The sequence below is a fragment of the Tripterygium wilfordii genome, chromosome 8 (assembly GCF_013401445.1).
Source record: "Tripterygium wilfordii isolate XIE 37 chromosome 8, ASM1340144v1, whole genome shotgun sequence".
NCBI classification, from domain to species: domain Eukaryota; kingdom Viridiplantae; phylum Streptophyta; class Magnoliopsida; order Celastrales; family Celastraceae; genus Tripterygium; species Tripterygium wilfordii.
Window position 1 is genome coordinate 1,365,688 of NC_052239.1, and position 21,053 is coordinate 1,386,740.

At 38.6% G+C, this 21,053-nt stretch overlaps 5 protein-coding genes across 6 annotated transcripts; 3 read left to right on the forward strand and 2 right to left on the reverse strand.

Moving 5' to 3' along the window:
- Positions 1-423: 423 nt before the first annotated feature.
- On the reverse strand, positions 424-3,777 carry LOC120003786. Its single transcript, XM_038852876.1, has 5 exons — positions 3,622-3,777; positions 1,957-2,816; positions 1,534-1,692; positions 895-1,149; positions 424-737 (listed from the first exon to the last, which is right to left on the reverse strand). The coding sequence occupies exons 1-5, from the start codon at positions 3,704-3,706 to the stop codon at positions 603-605; spliced, it is 1,494 nt and encodes a 497-aa protein (XP_038708804.1). The 5' UTR covers positions 3,707-3,777; the 3' UTR covers positions 424-602.
- A 3,084-nt stretch (positions 3,778-6,861) lies between these two features.
- LOC120004563 (uncharacterized protein At4g14100-like) lies at positions 6,862-7,822 on the forward strand. The gene is made up of 2 exons (XM_038853929.1): positions 6,862-7,375; positions 7,458-7,822. Exons 1-2 carry the CDS (start codon positions 6,904-6,906, stop codon positions 7,676-7,678), a joined length of 693 nt encoding a protein of 230 aa, XP_038709857.1. The 5' UTR covers positions 6,862-6,903; the 3' UTR covers positions 7,679-7,822.
- Positions 7,823-8,464: 642 nt separating this feature from the next.
- LOC120003972 (chromophore lyase CRL, chloroplastic-like) lies at positions 8,465-11,448 on the forward strand. 2 transcript variants are annotated; one of them, XM_038853150.1, is made up of 9 exons: positions 8,465-8,928; positions 9,026-9,075; positions 9,493-9,553; positions 9,651-9,686; positions 9,763-9,813; positions 9,928-10,020; positions 10,700-10,804; positions 10,926-11,076; positions 11,170-11,311. In XM_038853150.1, exons 1-8 carry the CDS (start codon positions 8,749-8,751, stop codon positions 11,028-11,030), a joined length of 681 nt encoding a protein of 226 aa, XP_038709078.1. In that variant the 5' UTR covers positions 8,465-8,748; the 3' UTR covers positions 11,031-11,076; positions 11,170-11,311. The 2 variants fall into 2 exon arrangements, with proteins under 2 accessions (XP_038709078.1, XP_038709077.1); XM_038853149.1 differs by having other exon boundaries at positions 8,470-8,928; positions 10,984-11,076; positions 11,170-11,448.
- Positions 11,449-11,556: 108 nt separating this feature from the next.
- LOC120003971 (probable beta-1,4-xylosyltransferase IRX10L) lies at positions 11,557-15,488 on the reverse strand. Its single transcript, XM_038853148.1, has 5 exons — positions 15,256-15,488; positions 14,964-15,140; positions 13,043-13,431; positions 12,591-12,832; positions 11,557-12,310 (listed from the first exon to the last, which is right to left on the reverse strand). The coding sequence occupies exons 2-5, from the start codon at positions 15,070-15,072 to the stop codon at positions 11,797-11,799; spliced, it is 1,254 nt and encodes a 417-aa protein (XP_038709076.1). The 5' UTR covers positions 15,073-15,140; positions 15,256-15,488; the 3' UTR covers positions 11,557-11,796.
- A 1,181-nt stretch (positions 15,489-16,669) lies between these two features.
- Positions 16,670-20,300, forward strand: LOC120004416. Its single transcript, XM_038853768.1, has 5 exons — positions 16,670-16,895; positions 17,000-17,119; positions 17,237-17,329; positions 18,401-19,021; positions 19,882-20,300. The coding sequence occupies exons 1-5, from the start codon at positions 16,740-16,742 to the stop codon at positions 20,167-20,169; spliced, it is 1,278 nt and encodes a 425-aa protein (XP_038709696.1). The 5' UTR covers positions 16,670-16,739; the 3' UTR covers positions 20,170-20,300.
- Positions 20,301-21,053: the final 753 nt, after the last annotated feature.

Below are 21,053 nucleotides of genomic sequence, written 5' to 3' on the forward strand. Positions count from 1 at the left end.
AGCCGCCATCAATCTTTTCTTTAAAAGTCAAGTCTTGATGTACGGCCAAACGTAAAATTAGACGTTTATTCATAAAAATAATCATAATAGAAGAGAAGTTATGTCTTGACCATCTAAAAAGTAATGGTGTGAGTGTTTATCCACCAACTGCAATCATCAATCAACTTTGTAAAAAAGAAAACGAAAAGAACTTCCATCATCAACTTTAAATTGCTCAATTGGTAACCTGCAATCAACTCTCAACTTCTTTTAAATTTTTTAGGCCCATGATTACCTAAATATTTTATATAATGTCGACGAAAGCTCCTTTGCTAAAAGAAAGAGTACAATAACAACGGGTTGTTTACTACGGTAACTCTTAACACAAACGGAAAGTTTTGAGTTCGAGTGTGATGGGTGTAAAGTTACAACAGCACACAGAAATAGAGAACCCGGCTCGCAATGAGCGAGATGGTAAACGACCCGTATTATTCTTTTCGATTGCTTCAACTTGTCTACATATTCATATAATATAATGTCGACGAAAGAGAAGAAATGCTCAAAATGCAGCCAAACCTCATTTTCCATCTTGTATCACCAACTATAGGGGGGCGGAAAAAAGTTCACGCTGTAATTGGATGGTAGGAATCTTCTGTGTCATTTTTAAACCTGCGGTGCACACCAATGGCGACAATTATTGCGAATCCGAGGAAAGCCAATAGCCAAGCAAGAGAACCGAAGTTCATGTTCCTGTGCATCTGCAAAGATGAAGAAAATATATAGATTTACTCTCATAATGGAAGTTCCTGCATCTTGCTCTATAAATGCATCATCTCAGTTTGCAAACACATTACAAATGCCTTGTAAAACATAAAAAAATACATAGATATATGCAGAAGGGCATCCCGAACTTACTTGAACTGGAAGCCTTGAGAAAAGTGGGTGCTTAGGAGTACGGTCTGCGACCAGAATATAAAAGAGCCCCATGACTCCCGTGTGCTTCCTGGTACTGTTATAGTTAGACTCCAGAATGAGTGTCTCTTCGTCGGATATCTTGATAGAGCCTGGTTCAGGATAACAGGTGGACATTCCTACAATATAACCAGCCTCATTTCCTGCTTCCTCCCCTTCACCATAAGTCGGTACTGAATTGCATATTACCTGTCCATCCTGAGATAAAAGAAAAGATCGAATAAATTGACTAATCAAGTCATCAGATCATTATCAGAGAATAGAAATCAGAATGAGGATCATGATTGCAACACGCGTGCTGATATTCAAATGGTTTGATGCCCTCTGCCATGGGGTTTTACAAACTCTGATGAGAATTGTGGGGATCAAGAGTTGTATAAGTAATGCTAATGGTCCTCAAATATTGTATGGAGCAGAGGCCAGAAGCCTTGTAAAGAGATTACAGTTAATCATCACCACTGGCATCACAAATATAAACAAATTCTTTCAAGAAAATTTCCAACCAGGCTTTGAACCTGTTGACTTGTAACATACAAGATGCTACATAAACATTTTGATGAACACTTGGATGACAGAAGTTACCTTTCTGTATAGAGTTGAACCCACACCCCCTGTATGCTGGTGAGCAACGCCATAGATGACATAACCACCGGTTGGAATCCTCACTTTTGTCCTTCTGGTGTCAATGCACTTGCTATTAGCTACACCACTAGCACTGCAAGACTCAACATCATATTCGACCTGCATCAAGAAAACTCTACTGACTCACTTTTCTGAAGCCTTAGCATTATCTCAACATTATTTAAGTAACAAATCGAACATAATGCTGCTATCTGTAGGTCATTAAATTCGTTTCTACAAACTAGTTTAACTTAATCACCTCCCAACTATATATAAATATACAACACATCCAAATTTGAAACAAAGAACATTTTAAATTTGTACCTAATATGATTTTCATGGAATGTCTAAGAATGACAAGAGGACAGTTTTTACTTTTTATACCTTGCAGCCATGCGGTGCGCTCAATCCATTTGAGTCATTTAACCTCATCCTATCATCTGTGATATCAAAAATATAGACTTTTACAGGAACGACAAAGCTATCCCAATCAACCCATTTGATTGTATATCGAAGGTAGAGGTTCCTTCTGGAACCCATAAATCCTTGTCTCAACCGGCACTGTGTACGGTCATAACAACAATATAAACCTCCTTCATACTCCGGTCTCAATGGTTGACCATGTTTGTTGACCGTAACATTATATAGATCACACCTGCATTCAGTGCATCCCAAACTATCTTCCACACCTCGTGTATCAATTGCGTGGACGTTAAGCAACCATCTCTCCTCATATCCATCAGTAATTTCATCTGGATTACCAATTTCTATTCCATAAGGATCTGGAATATATGTTTCTGTTTTTCGTGTTTCAGATCCAAGCCCAAAATACTGCCCGAGAACTTTATTCTGGCATACCCCGTTGTTTCTCAAACTAACATAGCCAGACTTCCGATCCTCTTGAATGCTATTAGGCTCTGGATTTGGCAAATCTGTACGTTGAAGGTATCTTGCGACAACCCAGTGATGGAGATATGTTTCCTGAAGGGGCACCGGATTCCCTTTCTCATCAACTACTTCAGCATTGAAATTCTTAATTGCAATATGACCTCTGGGGAAGTCAATGTTGAAGTAATATCGATCCTCTACTGATCCAGGTCCGAGTGTAAATTCAGGTGACAGGTAAACAGCAGATCTGATCTCATTTCCAGTGATCCATGAAGCTTGTGAATGTCGACTGCAAATTGCCAGTAATGGCATCACTGACCAAAGCAACCAATGTGCCGGACATCGAGTCATGTTACCTGTTTCAGTTTCCACTTTCCACAGTCAAGTGCCAACTATATAAATGTAAAGCACCAAAACACTAAGATATACAAAGCCCAACATATAAATCCACATAACAAGAATACTGAGAAACACACAGAGATTCTTCAGATTATCAATCTTTTTCTTTCAATGTGTTTGATTGTAATGGATGAAGTCACCTATAATACACCCCATGGTTTGTTTTAATATGAAAAATCGATTTTCACATGGGTTCCACCAAAATTCAAACCTCTGCCTACCCTAAACGAAAAAACCTTAATACAGCATAAAAGAACCATAATTACAACATACTAAAGCTACCACTGACTGAAGACAAAATCGAAGGGAACATACTCTCTTTTATTGATTAACATCATAATAGAATTTTCTCTATTTCTGCAGTTCAGTAACAAGAAAAAGATGAGATAACGGTCAAGAGTAGAGAAAATTGCATATACACACATAGATGATGCATGCTCCAAAGGGTGATGAATGAAAAAAAAATAAAAAAAATCAACCATTTATATCTGAAACTTAAACCATGAAAGCATCTCCCTGACATGTAAGTGTGGACCTCAACTCGTTAAGCTCCGAGGGAGGTAAAGGGCTCCCATATCACCACGTGAATGATGAAACACAAAAGGTTACTCATCTTTTGTACTCAAAAGGAGTACCAACTCCACAAAAAAACAATAGTTCATCAAAAAATTTCTTATGAACATCAAAATTCTACAACAGCGACGATTTATCGAACAGTTTATCATCATTTCTGCTGTGAAGTAAAGGGAAAAAACAGCGTACCTATTCGTAGGAAAAACAACCAAGAGAAGAGAATCACAGGCGAGGCGACTACAAAACAGTATTTCTCTTGAGCGCTCCGTCTCATTTATCCTCTTTTATATAGATACGGCCATTTTGTTCCTTAACAATTAAGACACGCAAACAATAGATCGAGACATAATTGTTCCGGAGAGCCTGAAAGTGAAACTACCCTCTTCGTGTCTCGTGATGACCGCACTGCATATGTCATCTACCGTCGACCAATTCAACGTCTTGGCCCATAACGCATTGTCTCTTACTCTCTTTCGACGTTCGCCCACAATACAAAAAAGGCATAACCCTTTTCATTTTCGGATTGATTTGTTTGGACTTTGGAGTTGGACATATATAAATTGATTCTGGTTGTCAATTCTTCACAGATCTTCAATCCCTATTAGGGTAAAAGTGTCATTTCACTGTATAATACATTGATACCAAATTACCAATGTACCCTACGACTAGTCTTCCCAAATAATAAAAGATTGTCAATTTTCTCGCCTATACACATATCTCACATTATACATATGAAAAACATCAAACTCAATCGTTACTGTTGGGATCCCTATCATTATTGCTAATCTCCAACCCCTCCCTTGACAGTCAAGTTAAACATCCAAACCTGAGTGCGTTTGTTGTCACCAACATTAAGCAGTTAGACATTGACAATACCTTAAATGGATTCAGGAGAGGTCCAGTGATTGTAAATGTGTAGTATTTAAAATGATAAATTTAACGATATTTTTTTTGTTTGAAACAAAAATCAAATTCAACAGAAAAATGTATAACAATTCTAGATCGTCGGATATAAACTCAAAATATTTGATTTTCGATCACGATAAATTTGATTTTTGTTTGAGAAAAGTAATAATATGATTAGATTCGTCATCCTAAATACTATACATTTAAGATTTTTTTAAAAAATTTTTTGGTACACCAAAATGATGCACCCGTTGGATCCAGTGTTAGAAAATCCTCATTAAATAGAGACTATTCTCATGGAAGTAGACACCTGGCTGGCTTTGCTGATGAAGCCAATCCTAAATAGGGATGACAAAAAAAACCGATCCGAGCACTATGCGCATGGTACTCGATCCATTTAAAACCCGAAAACCTATCCTATAGGTTTTGGAAACGGTTTTGGTTTTGGTTTTAAAACCCGTTATGGTTTAGGGTCGGGTTTGGTTTTTGGTGCCGGGTTTAGGGTATCCGAACCGTTTAATAAAAAGATTTATTATAGTAATTATATTATAAATCATCTATAAAGGTATACTACTATGATACTAAATTATAAGGATAATGCTTCAGACCCTCAAAAATTGACCTCCAAAAGATCCTCATTTGTGAAGTGGACCCTACAAGTGTATTTTTAATCAATGGCTACTTTAATGGCACATAGATTTTGGGGATTTTTGGGGTCATATTTTGGGGTCGTCCAAATTATAACATGATAAAGCATATTAAAATATATATATTTATAGAAGCATACTAATAAAACTATAAATTAGACTAATTTGAATGATAAAATCATAATTAATATAAACCATACTCAATATTAATTTATATTAATATAATCATTAAAGAAAAAAATAAAAATATTAAAAGTTAAATGGTAAACGGATACCCGATGGTAAACGGTTATGAAACAGTTTCGGGTTTGGAAATTTAAACGGTTTTGGTATAGAGCACCTTAAATACAAACGATTTTGGTATTTCCTAATTGGAAGGGTACCCGACCAATTGTCATCCCTAGTCCTAAACATCTGTCTCTTTCTTGGCAAGTCCATCTATTTCCACGCCACTTCTATCTGTAATTAATAATTCCAATTTGCAAAATGACATATTTGAAGAGGTAGTTTTCATCAACTCTTTCAATACATGTGAATTTCCTTCTTTCATTTGCGTCTACGATAAGGAAACACAACAATCAGTCACACCAGGACAAATGTCCTTATTTATTCAACCCAACCCTCACACTCACAGTGATTGGAAACCTATCACCTCTTGCATTCCCAAGGTAACGTGGGCCGAGCCTGCCACTTTTATTTTTCTATGGACCGTGTTTTCCCATTATGGGCTTCGTCGATAATACGAATCCCAATATAATCTTAGGCTGAGGCCTAAATCTCAGCCTTTTGTTTTTTGTGGACCTTGCTAAGTATCTGGGCTCAAATTGGGAAGCCCAATTCTCCACCATCCTATAATTGGAAAATTTGAACAACCGCCAATTTGCTGCATGTACATGTGACAAAACCCCATCTCGTTCAGATGACCGAATTTATCTGACTTAGATTAAATTAAGTTTGAACCAGATTAAATTAGGTTTTGTCTTTGTATTTTTACTATTAATTTTTTAGGGGGGCCACCGCCCCCTTAACTCCTCTGAATACTAAATCTATGTTGCCCGTAAATATAGGTTTTCGCCAAACCACGTAAATCTTGTGTTATTTACTGCTTTAATTTAGTTATTTACAATTGTTCTAGCTTAGATTTATTATTGATTTAGTCACTCTCTTGTGTGCATTATTTGTTAGTTTGGTTTCTGCACAAAAAGGGTTACATTTTTTTTTTGGTGAAAATAGAGTATTATTAAACTAGGCATAACCTAGAGTGGAAAACCCTACAATGTCATCTCGTAAATAAGGAATAATAACAGCATGAGAATTATAAAATAAATTAACACCCTGAGGCAGGTCAAAACCGAGATTGGCAAGACTATCCTCACAATAATTTGCTTACATTGATCCTTATAATAGTCGCTTCACTTATGCCACGTCAGCGCCATCTACCATATCACCGACTACGTCATGTCATGTCTTCAAACGGCTTTTCGATGGTCAACTCGCCTTGTAGATGGTTTGATTGTCCGAAATTGAGAAAATCTAACCGAGTTACCCTAATGGAACCAATATGAACTTTGGGTTTTAGACTTGACTAAATTAATAATGACAAATCAATCCTAAAATCAAGTAAGAAGTCAAATCTAAACAACTAATAATTATCTATAAATAACTACTCAACAAATCCCAAAATTATCACCTAAAATAATCTTTCAGAGGATTGCAGCCGTAACATTTTTCTTTTTTTCCTCTAAAATTTTCTCTCAGGGCTTAATGCGTTGTGTTATCCAGTATATGGGCAAATAAGCCCATTCTGCTAGTAAACGACGTCGTCCGTAAATTGTTGTGGATAAGGTGAACTGAAGAGCCTCGCTACTTCACTACACCCTCTCTTCACCGGTCCAGGTAGGCCGCGATAACAACGAAGATGGCTTCTGCGACCAAACCAGTCGCCTTCTTTCTTCTCATCTTTCTGTTTCCTTTCTCTCTCCATGCATCAAAATCTGCAGACCCAACTCCAGCTCCCTGGCCACACCAATTCCACTCAATACTCATCATGAACCAAACTCAAACTGGCGCCCTCCAGGTAAACGATCTCTGGTACGACTGGCCCAATGGCCGAAACTTCAACATACTTCAGAACCAGCTAGGCAAGCTCACTTATGACCTTGAATGGGACAATGGAACCTCCTATATCTACACCTTGGACTCCGATAAGGAATGCAGGGTCTTGCATTTCGATGTGGGTATTCTCCACCCAAACTGGCTCGATGGTGCCACCTACCTGGGCCAACAATACCTTGATGGGTTTCTCTGCAATGTTTGGGAGAAAGTAGACTTCATTTGGTACTACGAGGATGTCCTCACCAAGCGACCTGTTCACTGGCTCTTCTTCAATGGTAGATGAATCAATCACATGCTAATTTCATTTCCTCTGATTTCTTGTCACAATCTGCTTAGTGGGTTTCATCTGATTTGCAGGGTATAGTGCTCATGTGATGACATTTGAGGAGGGAGCAGTACTGGAGGATGCTAATTGGCAGGCCCCTGTTTATTGTTTTTTAGATGATAAGGAAGAAGAGAAGAGGAATAGCCCTGTAACTGAAGTTGGGGTCCGGGTCAGTAAAGGGGTTCCGGGGAGGTTTATTAGAGAGGTAATCAATGCCTCTGCAGGCTTACAGGCTGTAATTGAAGGGGCATAGCCCTATCTCTTCAAGCTTTCGTTGTTTGATATTTGAATAATTGTCGACAAAATGTCGAGGTTGGTTAGGCATCATGCTTTGGCTGCCATGGTAATTGTATGCTATAGTATTGCTTAAATACTACCTGAAAATTGTGATAGAAAATGATAAGATGTCAGCCGTTAGTATCCAAATTATATTAATTGTGTAGTTGAATGCATAGGATCCCTGTGAATGAATTCGTGGTCTCTACATATAATACATGATATTTATGAAATCATGTGCGTACGGTTCAACAGTTAAGCATGGAATAATTGGTATGCCACTTGTTGAGAGCTCTATCATTAATGAATTGTGACTGTCCAACAATCCGAAGGGGATGCATCCGTCCAGTGACTCTAGTCCAAGGCCCTCCCCTAGCGGCCTGGCCCATTTTGGTGTCTTATAGATCGATGGGCTTTGTGGGCTTTCCGACCCTGACAACAATTTAGGCCCAGTCTAACGTCTCTATAATAGCGAGTCAATCCATCATGTCTCTACCAGCTCAGGTTTCTTGATTGCTGCCAAGACAATTCCTGAATCCTGAGTCTTAATTTTTTTTTGAATTGTAAGATTTCATTTTGTTTTTTATGATGGTTTTCTATGAAATGGGCCGCGAAAAGCCCATTGGTCTGTTGCGGCCCATTTCATATCGTTTTTGGAATCAGTTCACACACTATCATTTGGAAGAATATGGGCTCTGGCCCACTTTAATAACAACGAAAACAATGGCGACGAAGTGAATGAGAAGAGAGGAACTTACGTGGCAGACATCGTCCAATACGGTGCGGCCAAATCCCCAACTCCACAAACAATTACTGGTGTTGAGGCATTTGAAATCATAATTCAGAGAAACTTACAGAAACGCAATCTTGAATTCTTGATTGATTGCCGATTCTCCTCCTCTTCTCAAACTCTGCTTCTCTCAATACTCTCTCTGTGGAAACCCTAACTAGCACTCGCTGACTACTTGTTTGAACGATTAGCAGTAGCTGTAGGAAAGTGTATCGGCCAGTATTAAGCTAGAGACTGTAAGGAACAATAGAGGTGAAATGGGGACGGGCTCGGACTCCGACTCGAACCCTAACTCCAATGGATGGAGCCGAGCTCGAGGATTGGTGGTGAAGACGCTGGTTGTGATTGGTGGAGCCATTCTGCTCAAGAGACTCACCAAGTCCACCACCCGCTGGGACCATGCTCGATTCGTCTCTCACTCGCTTAGCGGCGAAAAGGTTCACAATTTAGCAGTTTTATAATTTTATTGTGTCTTCGTCCTTCTTTGGCTTTGAATTTGTTTTTCGCTGAATTATTATCTCTACTTTTACTTAGTTTTCGATGGAGCAAGCATCTAGAGATCCTGATAATTACTTCAACATCAGGTATAATTCATCTTTGCAATTCCACTTGTTATTCGAATTCTTTTCTAGAAATAACTCAATTTCATTTTCAATAGTAACGAATTTAATTGAATCAAGCGTCAATTAGACTGCAATAAGTATGCATTGGGAGCTTTTTACCATGAAAGGAAGAGAGCGGCGGGATGACCTTCCCTTGAGTTGGCTGAAGAATGACACTAAACATGATAGTTTTCACTTAGTTTATCTTTTGTTCTAGTCTGTGCTTTTATTTTGAACACGCGATCTTAATACATATAAATTCGTAGATAATGATTTTACTCCCTTTTTTGGGGAAATGAAATTGATGGCAAAGTCATGACTCAATGCTCATACCGATGGATATTCATTATGGGTTTAAGTACACACTTTTATGCCACTAATTGAAATTAGTTTGTGCAGAATGCTTACATGCCCTGCAGCAGAGATGGTAGATGGATCAAGGGTTCTATATTTTGAGCAGGTCAGTAAACTCATTAACTCACTATCCCTGCAATTTCATATTGGACTTTCGGTTAATATGTTATGTGCCAGTTAGTAAAAGATTGTTATGTTGTTAGGCATTTTGGAGGACTCCCAAAAAGCCTTTTCGGCAGGTATCCTATGTGCCCTTTCGGTTTTGTTTCGAGAACACCTTTTTGTCTGAGGGTGCTAACAGTTGCATTTTTTCAGAGATTTTATATGGTGAAACCTTGCCCAAAGGAGTTAAAATGTGATGTTGAGGTGGGGTTTGACTTTGATTCTCTCTAAAGCCTTTTCTTGTAGGGGATGTGTCAGTTGCACTTTAGAACCAAAACCAGACTGGAACATAAATTCAATCAATATGTTAATATGCAGTTGAGTTCGTATGCAATTAGAGATGCAGAAGAGTACAAAAACTTCTGTGACCGCCCAAAGGATCAACGCCCACTTCCTGAAGAAGTTATTAGTGTAAGTTCTCTTGTCATGTTGGAAACAATTCTAAGTTCTAACCTGGATTTAATTGTTTCTCTAAATGTATGCTTTGACATTGAAGACATGTTTGGTCATGAATTTGCTTTTTAACTTACTTATTATGAAGGATTTTAATACCCGTAGCTCCATATCTTGAAGACTTGAAAACCCTATCTTTCTGAGTTATTCCTTCAAAATCCTCGATTTGGTCACACTAAGGCCGCTATTTCAGCAAAATCTGTTCGGTTAAAGTTTCTTATATATTTATGCTCTCAAACATTTTCAAATGATCAATTTTCTCTGTTTGGATTCAGACTTGTAAATTCGTAATATAATGTTGTACATCTAGACTGCGTGTATGTTATAAATTTAGATGATTAAGTATGCATAACCCTAATTGGAGAATAATGAAAAAGAAGTGAGAGATGTGGAAACAAAGAAGATGATTATATGCACTTAAAGTTGTCACTGTTTCTTTTACATTTGCGCTTGAAGTAACTATAATTTTAAACACTCACAGATGTGTTCCACAGCTGATAAATTTTCATTTTACCATATGTTTTGTGCTAAATTTGCCAAAAAGGTTTCGTTCTTATTTTCTGAGCACTTTGTTTGATGTGTCAGAAATAGATACCTTTTAGAGATTTCTTTACATATATATTTTCGGCATGTGCAGGACATTGCCGAACATTTGATGACAATACATCTCAAGCGCTGTGACAGAGGAAAACGTTGCTTATATGAAGGCTCAACTCCACCGGGAGTATTCCCGAATTCATGGGTAAATGCTTGCTGATCTTGTGCCAGCGTTTGGTTCACCAGTTTTTGTGAATCTTTTCATTATGTGATCTCTGCATAGAACCTTGTAGTTGAATGTTGAAACTGCTGACTGTTTTCTCAAGGCTGTGATGAGTCCAATCGTAGATAGTTCTGATGATGGATTATTGTCCTCTTTCACAGAATGGGGCAACATACTGTACCTCAGAACTGGCAATCGTAAAGAATAACGAGATACACGTTTGGGACAGGGGTTATGACGATGATGGAAACCAGGTCTGCATTATGGCTCTAAAAATATGTATTCTGCTGGGCATTATGGCTCTAAAAATATGTCCTAAACTTGCTCTGTTTTGTATGTTATTACAGGTCTGGGGAGCTAAGGAAGGTCCTTATGAGTTTAAACCTGCACCTGCTTCTTCTAAAACCAATGACATGTTTTCTTCACTGAATTTCCTTCCCTCACTTTCACTGGACAAAAGAATAGAGGGTTCGTTTGTTCTGGAAGAATGATTACATGTTATATATTACCATAGCATATAAAATATTTCAACTTATGGAACCATGTTTCCTTAACTGTAAATAACTTTGTTTCAGCAATTTTACTGTGCTGACTACTGGGTAGTTGACAGTTTGTCTTAAAAGACACCATAGCCATAGTGATTTTTCTTCATATTAGTTCTCTCCATATTTATTTCGCCAAAAGCAACCATTCTTAAAAAAGGATTCCTCTGCATTTCTTGACAAGACTCCATGAAATCAGAATATAGCATTCTACTATGATATAAGCCAAATCAGTTGAAACACAGAGCAGTCCACTTCGACAGTAAGAATTACTCAGTTCAGGAATGGCCCACAAGCCTAAAGCATCACAAAGGCGATCTACAATCCAACAGATTCTGCCTAAATCAAAATTTACATGTTTGATTGACAAAACTCCATTGAGTTTGGAAGCATGACCATGTAGGATGCTGTCAATAGCGGATGTTACAGCTGCTACCAAGGTTTGAGGTCCCCGACCGGCCCTGCAGTCCAGTTCAAGACCTTCTCGCCATGTTTCAAGTAAATACTCTTGTCGTGAGGCAACTTGCGAGCAAGTCCATTCAGAACTTGATGGAAAGCATCTCCTGGCTGAGCCGGTTGTGGGAACAACATGGCCTGTTTCATTGAGGGATTGGCAAGCAATCTCTGCTTTCGCAATATTGTCTCCGGCGGGATTGAAGTGAGTATGGTGTCCAAGTTGGGAACATCCTTCTCATCCACATAAACGCCAATTTCTTCCCATGGGATTGCATCAGCGAAAGGTAAAACAATGTCATCTGCTATAATCACGGGGATACAACCAAATATCACTGCCTCAACCAATCTCGGACTCCAAGGGGCCCAGCCAAGCGGACACAAACAAAACACAGCTCTTTGCATGTCCTCGTAGTATGTTGTCGGGTGTTCTGTGGAGATGTCAAAAAGCGGATTGTCCTTAAAGTTCTCCCACACGGCAGCTCGTGCTCCTCTGTTAAATAGTAAAAGCAAAGTTGGAATCAGGAATCAGGATCCTGCTTGCTGGAAATGTATCAAATTAAAAGATCGATGGAAAAATCAAAGCGAAACTATTTTTTCCTTTGTAGAGAAGTCTACCCAATTTATTTTCCTTTTTGTTCTAGTACTTGCACAATACATTCATCAGCATGCCATGAGATTAAACCTTCAAATGCAAGTAAACAAAAACTAGGCCTCCATTATCTGAGGGGACATTCCCAAATCTTAAAAAAAAAAAGCTTTGTGAGAAATACCTTGCATAATAACCACCTTCAGGATCATTCCCCACATCATAAAACAATCCTCTGAAGTAAACAAAGATGGACCTAGGGGTTTTTTCGGGAATTAGGTGGGTTTGCATTTTCTGTGGAGGAGCATACGGAGGAATGATAATTGATCCTTCTTTCAAGCAAACGTGATTCCGCTGTCCAAAAGTCTGAACCAAGGTAGCACGTTGAAGCATATGAAGGATCCCTCTCTCAATAGCCTTCTCTTCCTGTGAGAGTGTTTGTGGACAAAGAACCATCAAGTCAGAGCTCAAGACCGGTAGAGTAAAAACTTACGAGAATCAAACAAATTAATAATGATACATGTTAACATTCAGCTTTAGTCAGAAAAATTCAAAAACCCACTTGCACCAGAAAACAAGCCAACAAGTTTCTTTACAGAAATTGGGGAGTGAACAAGGAAACACAAAGTTACGTACTTGATAATGGAAGCAAGCACCGAAGTCATGGGGCACTACAAAAAAGTGATCGGCCCCTTCCGTGCGATTCCAATAAGGCCAGTTCGAAGAGATAAGCTGGATTGCACTTCTCATCATTCTAGGTGATTTAAAAGGTAAAGGGAGGCCATTTGGTGTCAGGTCACAAGTAGTGTAGACAGGGGTATAAAACCAATCAGCTTCCTCAGGATTGAGGGTTCGAACAGGGCTAGACAAGAGAAATCGATGCATAAAGATCTCAGCGGCAAACATATGATTGAGGCATCTTGAGTCCTTTTGCAGGATCTTCTTGTTGTATTTGCTTGGCAATTCATAGACAAAAACTTTCAGCCTTCCCACTGGATCATCTTCCAATACATCACCAGCACTTCCTACATTTCGAATGACACAAGCATACTTGAACATTTCATGCATTAACATCAACATCAAGAGAGAGTTAAATAGCTTCGAGCTCCATAGAAAACATGAATTAGAGTTTTTAGATACAAGTGCAAAGCTCCCAATCCAATCTTTCTTTTCCTGATTCATACTTTGAATATGGAGAGTACATACAAACAAAATATTCAAACAACACGTTACTTTAAATCGCCTAATAAGAAGAATAAAAAGTTCAATAATACAACTGTTTCAATTCCTTTGCTTTTCACATACAAAAACAAGAGAATTGACCTTGGATCCACCAATACTCCTTCAGATTTCTACTAAGTTACTATCAACTAGGCTGAAATCCTAGATCTCAACCAAATGAGGCAACTCCTTTGTGTTTAATTCCAACCAATTATTACCTTTCCTCTGGAGAATAATTTTTGATTCATTTACAAATACAGGAATAATACTTTCCTTATAAACAGATCCCTTGGTGGAAAAGAATAGCAGAGTTTTTAAAAGACATTTAACCATGCAATAAAAAAGATACAAGGTTCAAGTTACACATTTATAGTTCACATTCTTTGCCAAAGAAAATACTTTGGACCTACATTCCTAACAATTACATTACATATATTTACTATGATTTCCTTACATTCATTTCTTCCTATCAAAGTCCACAGAACTTCTCCAAATTATAAGTTTAAAACTCAAATAGCCAACCACCAATTAAACAAAACCATTTATTATTTGCCCAACTTGTTACTGTGCCAACTACGATCCATCCTACATTCCCTGGTGCAACTCCTTAGGAGCACAATCCAGCTGGGCCTGGTAAGGAAAACTCAACTAAATTGCACATCATAGTCGAACTCTAACCAATCTCCACCTTCCCCCATTGACCCACAAAGTGCCACCATTTTGATTTCAGCACTTTCCATCTTGATTTTATACTACTTACTACTCATTGAGCCTTCCATTTCCCATCAGAACAACCAAATTAGGACGTTTCCATTCAAACAGTCTTGAAATTCAATCTTCATTTAGATAGGTGCTACTAACAGCTCCTTAAAGGTTGCGATTTGAGGAAATTTCACTTTGGCTACTGATAACAGATTGTCACAGATAACAAAAAGACTTACACCAGAGTCATATTGTTGAATCACAAATTTGGCATCATAAATCTAACAAAATGTTTGGAAGTGAGAGGCAATTTAACTAGAGTATCCCCCATTAAAACTCCATGCAAATATAGAAATATAATCATTGTGGAATGCAGGCTGTATGACTTTGAGGTAACAAATGTCCAACTGAGCTGTTCATTCAAAGGCCATTAACAATCTCTGGGAACCAAACCCTTTAACAGAACCAAGAGAAACCCCAAAGATCCCACGAATCAAAACCCTAGTTTCAACGAAACTATATCATACACGAGCAATTTGACAATAACTGAACTCCGAAGATCGAATTGGACACGTAATAACATAACACATCACGAACCCACAAAAATGGGGCTCTTGATCAAAAGAAATCTGACCTGAAATTCTCTCAGTAGGTTGACTACGACCCAGCTTAAAAGCATCAATCCATGTAACAAAGACGGTAAAGTAGAAAAGCCCCACAAAAACCCACTTCCAAGTCTTCATTGATACGGCTAAATAAACGGGCGACTTGTTCCAACGACAGACCAAATTACCGAAATCTAGCAAAGAACCTGCACAAAAAGAGCAGTCAAAGAGAATGTAAGAGGATTTCAAATCATAGGGCCAGGAAAGATGATTGTTAGGATGTCAAAGTAGAGGTAGTTGAGACAGAATTCTTGCACTCACAAGAAATGGGGTTTTGGGTCTGCTTTTCCAAGGGTATTGACAGAGAAGGCTAAGCAAATTTGCTTCAAGAGACAGGGAGATGCCCCCCAAGATTCTTGAAAAATATTAAATTCGATCTACTACATAAAATAAATGTGGGTTTCTGAGGAGCTGTTGGTTTTGTAATCTCAATCCCATGTTTGATGGGAAGTCCATCTCACCACCATATTCCAGCTCTGTAGCTTGATCAACCTTCAAACCACTACACCTTTTTGTCTATTTGTTTATACTTTATATAGACTGTAGAGAACTAGAGGTTATAATTTGGTGCCTGCCGCCACTGGTATTGAGTCTATTGACTACGCGTTCACTCGGTTGACCTTTAATGGTGAAACGATTAACCATATTTAGAACAGATAATTACTTCTTCACCAAATACAATTTATTACCTAATCTGCCAGACTTGTTGAAATTTTGTGCTGTACTTGCTATTACCAAGATTTAGTTACAATGAGTCTGTCTGTGACTCTGTGGGACGTAGACATGTTGCCTGTCCGAGATAGGGTGATACAAAAATTATGGATATAATAGAATTTATTGATAATCAAATCGACCAATCGATTATTTTCAAAAAAAAAATTATATATATTTTTTTAAAATCCTATAAATAATCAATCGATTGATCTATTAAATTCATGTCAAAGAATCGAAAAAATCAACTGTAACTGACTTTTCACTCCTAGTCTAAAAGTTATGAAATATGAGCGAGTGATTAGATTAATTTCAAAAATTTGAACGTTTGTAAATTGGGTGATTGAGTTGGATCTGATCAACTATTTCAGTGATCAAAAATTATATTACTCTGGTCAAACTGAATTATGTTATGTCGATGGTGTAGTAACAAAATCGGGCCAAAGCCCAAGCAAAGGAAGAACGGGAAAATGGAGGAAAGACCCAATAACAGTGTTAAGGTATAAAAGGGATTTTGGGCCCAATTAAAAGAAGTAAAGCCTACCAACCACTCCAATGACTTGCATTACATTGCGTAGAGATAGGACGAGTCGAACAACGAACACATCTGGTCGGCTGGTCCAGCTTCGGGGTTCGTCCTGAGACATGGCCCATTGGCACATAGGGATAAGGCCTTATTGATGCAAAACTTGATATCGTGGGCCTAAACCAACTTTTGTGAAGATATGGGCCCATACATGGGCCAGCTAAAACCCTAATTGTGTTTTTAATTTTTAGATAGCTCTAATTACATCTCGATTTTTTTTCAAAGACACCCCTTCTAGGATCTAGGATGATCAACTTAAATTAGATTGGGATGTCTTTAGAAAAAACCCGTCTAACTAAAGCTATCCTTTTCTATTGCTTGCAGGGCATGGGCCGCATGGCTCATATATATGCCTCTTCAAATCACCTCTTAGGAAAATAACAAATAAAATTCTCCCAAAGTTTTTGTTAAAGGTTCAAAGTTCAAACCCTTGAATCTCCCGCGAAAAATGACGAATCGTCGCCGGAGATCGCAGATTCCCGTCGCTCCTTCACCATCTACGGCGGGGATTCGAATCATGCTCACAACACTCGTCTCTCGCCATGAGGAAATGAAGTTCGCGTTTCGCCGGCTCAATTCTCAGATCAAAACCGGATTGCTTGAAGTATCTCTCTAATCCTCTCTCTCTAGACCTAATATCAAAAATCAACTTCGATTTCGAGTCTTTCTAAAATTTCCAAGATTTTGACGGGAATATTTTGTTCCGAGGCTGAAGAGGTGTTTACTTCTCTTGCGATTCCACTGATGAAGCTTGTTGGATTGAAGACCGAGGAAATGGCCGATGAAGGACGGTTCACCACCATTATCATCGATAATGATCACCCTTGCGTAATCAATCTATAAGCAATTTTGTATTTGCTGGACAAGTTAAGCTATGGTTTAGTGAGAAGGACCTCTATTACTAAACTGTAGTAAACTGCTGTGTCCATGGTTGATGTGCTGCAGGGAAACGGGATGAACCAGGACGTAACTGGATCTCCGATGGCATCGTCAGTGGCTTCAGGACGCCACCATAATAGTCATATTACTGGATTCGAGGTATCTATTCAATAAGTTATTATTCGAATGATTAATCAGTGTCTTTAGCTTTTGAAAATGCTTAAATTATTGTTAGCCAAAAGTAAGGAGCCTTTATTTCTTAAAATACTTAAATTAGCTATGCTAGTGCCCAACTGGGATTGATTTTCCTATAATCATGAGTGATGCGATGAATTCTTTTAATTTGACATAGATTGGCTTAATTGGAATTAACCTAAAATCGTGTTCATCTGAAATGCTGTGCTTTTCTTTTATTCTAGTTCATAGGCCGCAAATACATAGAAACAGTATCTGTCTTGAATTCTTAAGATAGTGTTTCCTAAGGTATCATAGAAGTGAATAAGAGGTGTTCGGAGACGCTGATACAATGTGAAACACTACGCATTTAGGATGAGTAGTTTATAGGAATTCCCGCTTGAAGCACCAGGATCTTTGTTTTACAAGTTTTCAGTTTAAGTTGGCATTGCATAGGATTTGATGCTTACTCATTGATGTTCACCATAGTCCAGCAATGACATCTTTTACAATGTTCTCATACTATGTGATAAGGATGTCATTTCGTTTGACTTTAATAAGGGTATAAGGAAGACCCTGGAATCATGAACTTTCCTGGGGAATGCATGTTGCCAATCCTGATAATTGCTCAATATCACTACATCATGGGTGCTTATCATACTGATTTAAATTGCTTCTGCAATATCAATTCCATAGGCAGCAGTCTCATTTTCAGGACGACTTCCAAATGCCTAGCTGCACTTCAGTACCTCTATCTCAATCCTTGGCTTGCCATATCTGGACATGTTTGCTTTGCGGTTTTCTATGCATAAATTTTCTTGCACTAGATTTAGGCGCAACTTAACTCTAAACAATCCACTGAAATCATAAACTATATGTTCCTGTTCCCTGGAAAATTCTCAGAGAGTTTTTGATACTACATGCAAAAGAGACCAAATATTTGTGTCTCGAGTATCGACTTAGTCTCAGAAAAAAGAAGATTTCTGCCTCAGAACTCAGAAGTGTCTATTGAATAATTCTTGTACCTTGCTCAGGCACTATTTTGCTCTTTTGCAGGCAGAAAGATATGCTACTAAAGCCACCATGGCAGGCAAAGAACTCATGGATAAACAGCAAACTCAATTTATACAACTCATCCAGCTCCTGAAACAAATTGAAACCCAAGTCAATTTTCGCAACGATGACATCCTGCAGACCCTAGCTAACCACCAAAACTCTCTCCAAAAACTCTTCCAAAGAGCCATTCGTTTCATATGCACCTTTCATGGTCAGAACCGAGACGCTTTTCTCATCACATTGAAACTTCTTCAAGCCGTATTTGATAATGTGGGAGCAGTCCTCAGTACAGTAGAGGATGGTGTGGGGAACCTAATGCAGGATTTAGCCGAAAAAATGTGTAATCCAATGACAGCGTATGTCAAGGGCCTCAAGGATGATATAAAAAGAGGAACATGTGCACGCTTACTGGTCACAGTGAAGGAGATGGAAGGAGCAATTCAAAATGGAAGGATTGAGTTGGAGGCAACAAGGAAGAAGGCCGCCATAGCTGAAGAGGAGAAAATGAAGGCATTATGCAAGTTCAGGGAAACAGAAGAACGACTTACGAGAACTAAGGAGCATTGTGGGTTCCTTATTAGAGCCAAACAAGAGCCTATCGAACCTTTGGTTCCACATGAGGTACGTTAATCATTGTATTTGTTCTGCAATTCACTAGCTTGCATTTTATGATTTCTGTCAATGCATTTTTCCTATGAAAATTGAATTGCAAACCGACTTTCCTACAGTCTTGCTTTAAGAATCCATATGATGCAAATGTTGGGCTGATTTTCTCACTCAGTTGATTACTCAACAAGGTTTACTGGATTCCTCTTGAATGGCTGGCCCTCTGCCTTTCTGGGGGTGGCCTCGGCTTTATTGCTAAAATCGTTCTCACTTCTTTGCACTCATGCGTTGCCTGACAATCAACATTGATGTTATCTCCATTCTATTCATCTTTAAGAAATCATAAGCGAACTTGTATAAAGTCATGTTATTCGTAACAAATCACATGATCATAGGGTTTTCAACTTTAAGAATGCATCATTTATGACAAGCTCTGCTCTTCATCATTTTGTGGCAAAAAGCGCTACAGAGCACAAAACAAGCTAGTATATATCTTCAACTGTAATATTAACGAGATTATATGTATATCAGTATATATATAAAAAAAAAACTCTCATATTAACGAATGCTTATTTGTTTTTGTTTTCTTTTATGGGTGAATGTCTTCAAACAGCTAACTAGCAACAAAAATATTACCATAGGCATATAAGAATTTTTCCTTGCTTCTTTGTTACTTTTCTCCTGCGGTGAGGTAAATACAGGCTTATTGAAAGGCATTGCGAGTGAATTATATTGCATTGCTGGCTTGCTGCTGATTGCATACTGTTCTGATGTGTTCATGTGCATGCTTCTAAGAACTGGAAAGTTGGTGAATGATGTTGGAGATAAACAACACAATGTTATTCTAATTTATCTTGCCATTGTGCTTGGTCTAGTACTTGGGCATGGAGGAAGATCAAGCAAAAGTTGACAAGCTAATGAAGAGAAAGAGAAAGATTCGAACACCAGAGAGCCCTATGGGACCTAATGAGCTCCTGTACTACAAGACCAATAATAAGCAGCATAGACCCTCTGAAGCTAGAGCCCTTATTAGTCACGGACCTGTGACGAGGAGTTACTCTAGAGGGCTAGTACCGCAGACTCCATACTTGAATGCACGAATTCCACTGGGATCATCACCTACAGTGGCAATTCAGCATTTGAGCAGGCGCATTACTTCTTAAATTCATTCTTGAGGTTGTAGGACTGGCTCTACTGCTTGCAACTAAATTGGTTGGATTTCTTCAATGAGCAAACAACTTGTTAAACTCTTCTGGGAGTCTCAGTTAATGAGAATTAACCTAATTGTCGTTCTGTTTTAGGCTAACAGACACATAGGGGCCAGCATTTTTCATGAATGCAAAGTGACTGGATGGAATCGATGGAGGATAATATGATATACTCTTGTCAATTAGAGGTGTAACGTGGGCTGGACAGACCCACATGGTGGCCCGCTACCTTGGTAGGCGAGTTGGTCCGTCCATCTAATGTCGCGGGCCGACTTGGCCTGCGAAGATGAAAACAGGAGGATCGGCCCAGTTGGTGAGGATAAATGGGCTGGGCCTAGCACGGCTGGTTGACCTTGGTCTGCAGGCCGTTTCGTGCTCATGGGCCTCCAGCCCGTTTGCTACCTCCCTTATCAACTAACAAAAAAACTAAAAACTTCTCAATTAAGTCCACTGTCTTACGCGGGGATGCCGTTTCAAGCTAATGGGCCTGCCGTTTCATATAAAGTTGATGGGCTTGCCGTAGTTGTGGGGCATTATGGGCCCTTTATTTGCGCCAAAAAACGCACGAATATTCGCTATTGAGGGTTTTCGCGGTTTGGCCGCTGCTTCAAATTCAAATCCGATCGCCTGTAAGAAGACTTCCTATTCATATCATATCCCGCGAGGTCAATCACCGGGCTCTGTGCTCAGAATAACGCATGGTGACTGGTGAGCTCTTTATTTGATGATAAAGTGAATTTCGGCGGTTGTTCTGATTACTTTTCCATCTTTGATGCTCTCGATTGATTGGAATTAATTCTTTATTTGCGTCGTTTTCTTCTGTTTCTTCTAAGTTTTCG

Excerpts from the sequence above, each read along its gene's own strand:
- LOC120003786 (XM_038852876.1), bottom strand. The coding sequence starts at position 3,706 with ATGAGACGGAGCGCTCAAGAGAAATACTGTTTTGTAGTCGCCTCGCCT. Across the intron at positions 2,817-3,621 it reads GTTGTTTTTCCTACGAATAG|GTAACATGACTCGATGTCCG; the intron begins GTACGCTGTTTT and ends AAACTGAAACAG. Across the intron at positions 1,693-1,956 it reads GCGCACCGCATGGCTGCAAG|GTCGAATATGATGTTGAGTC; the intron begins GTATAAAAAGTA and ends TTCTTGATGCAG.
- LOC120004563 (XM_038853929.1), top strand. The coding sequence starts at position 6,904 with ATGGCTTCTGCGACCAAACCAGTCGCCTTCTTTCTTCTCATCTTTCTG. Across the intron at positions 7,376-7,457 it reads TCACTGGCTCTTCTTCAATG|GGTATAGTGCTCATGTGATG; the intron begins GTAGATGAATCA and ends TCTGATTTGCAG.
- LOC120003972 (XM_038853149.1), top strand. The coding sequence starts at position 8,749 with ATGGGGACGGGCTCGGACTCCGACTCGAACCCTAACTCCAATGGATGG. Across the intron at positions 9,814-9,927 it reads AGTTAAAATGTGATGTTGAG|TTGAGTTCGTATGCAATTAG; the intron begins GTGGGGTTTGAC and ends GTTAATATGCAG. Across the intron at positions 10,021-10,699 it reads TTCCTGAAGAAGTTATTAGT|GACATTGCCGAACATTTGAT; the intron begins GTAAGTTCTCTT and ends CGGCATGTGCAG.
- LOC120003971 (XM_038853148.1), bottom strand. The coding sequence starts at position 15,072 with ATGAAGACTTGGAAGTGGGTTTTTGTGGGGCTTTTCTACTTTACCGTC. Across the intron at positions 13,432-14,963 it reads ACCTACTGAGAGAATTTCAG|GAAGTGCTGGTGATGTATTG; the intron begins GTCAGATTTCTT and ends TTCGAAATGTAG. Across the intron at positions 12,311-12,590 it reads GAAGGTGGTTATTATGCAAG|AGGAGCACGAGCTGCCGTGT; the intron begins GTATTTCTCACA and ends ACTATTTAACAG.
- LOC120004416 (XM_038853768.1), top strand. The coding sequence starts at position 16,740 with ATGACGAATCGTCGCCGGAGATCGCAGATTCCCGTCGCTCCTTCACCA. Across the intron at positions 16,896-16,999 it reads TCAAAACCGGATTGCTTGAA|GCTGAAGAGGTGTTTACTTC; the intron begins GTATCTCTCTAA and ends TTTTGTTCCGAG. Across the intron at positions 19,022-19,881 it reads AACCTTTGGTTCCACATGAG|TACTTGGGCATGGAGGAAGA; the intron begins GTACGTTAATCA and ends TGCTTGGTCTAG.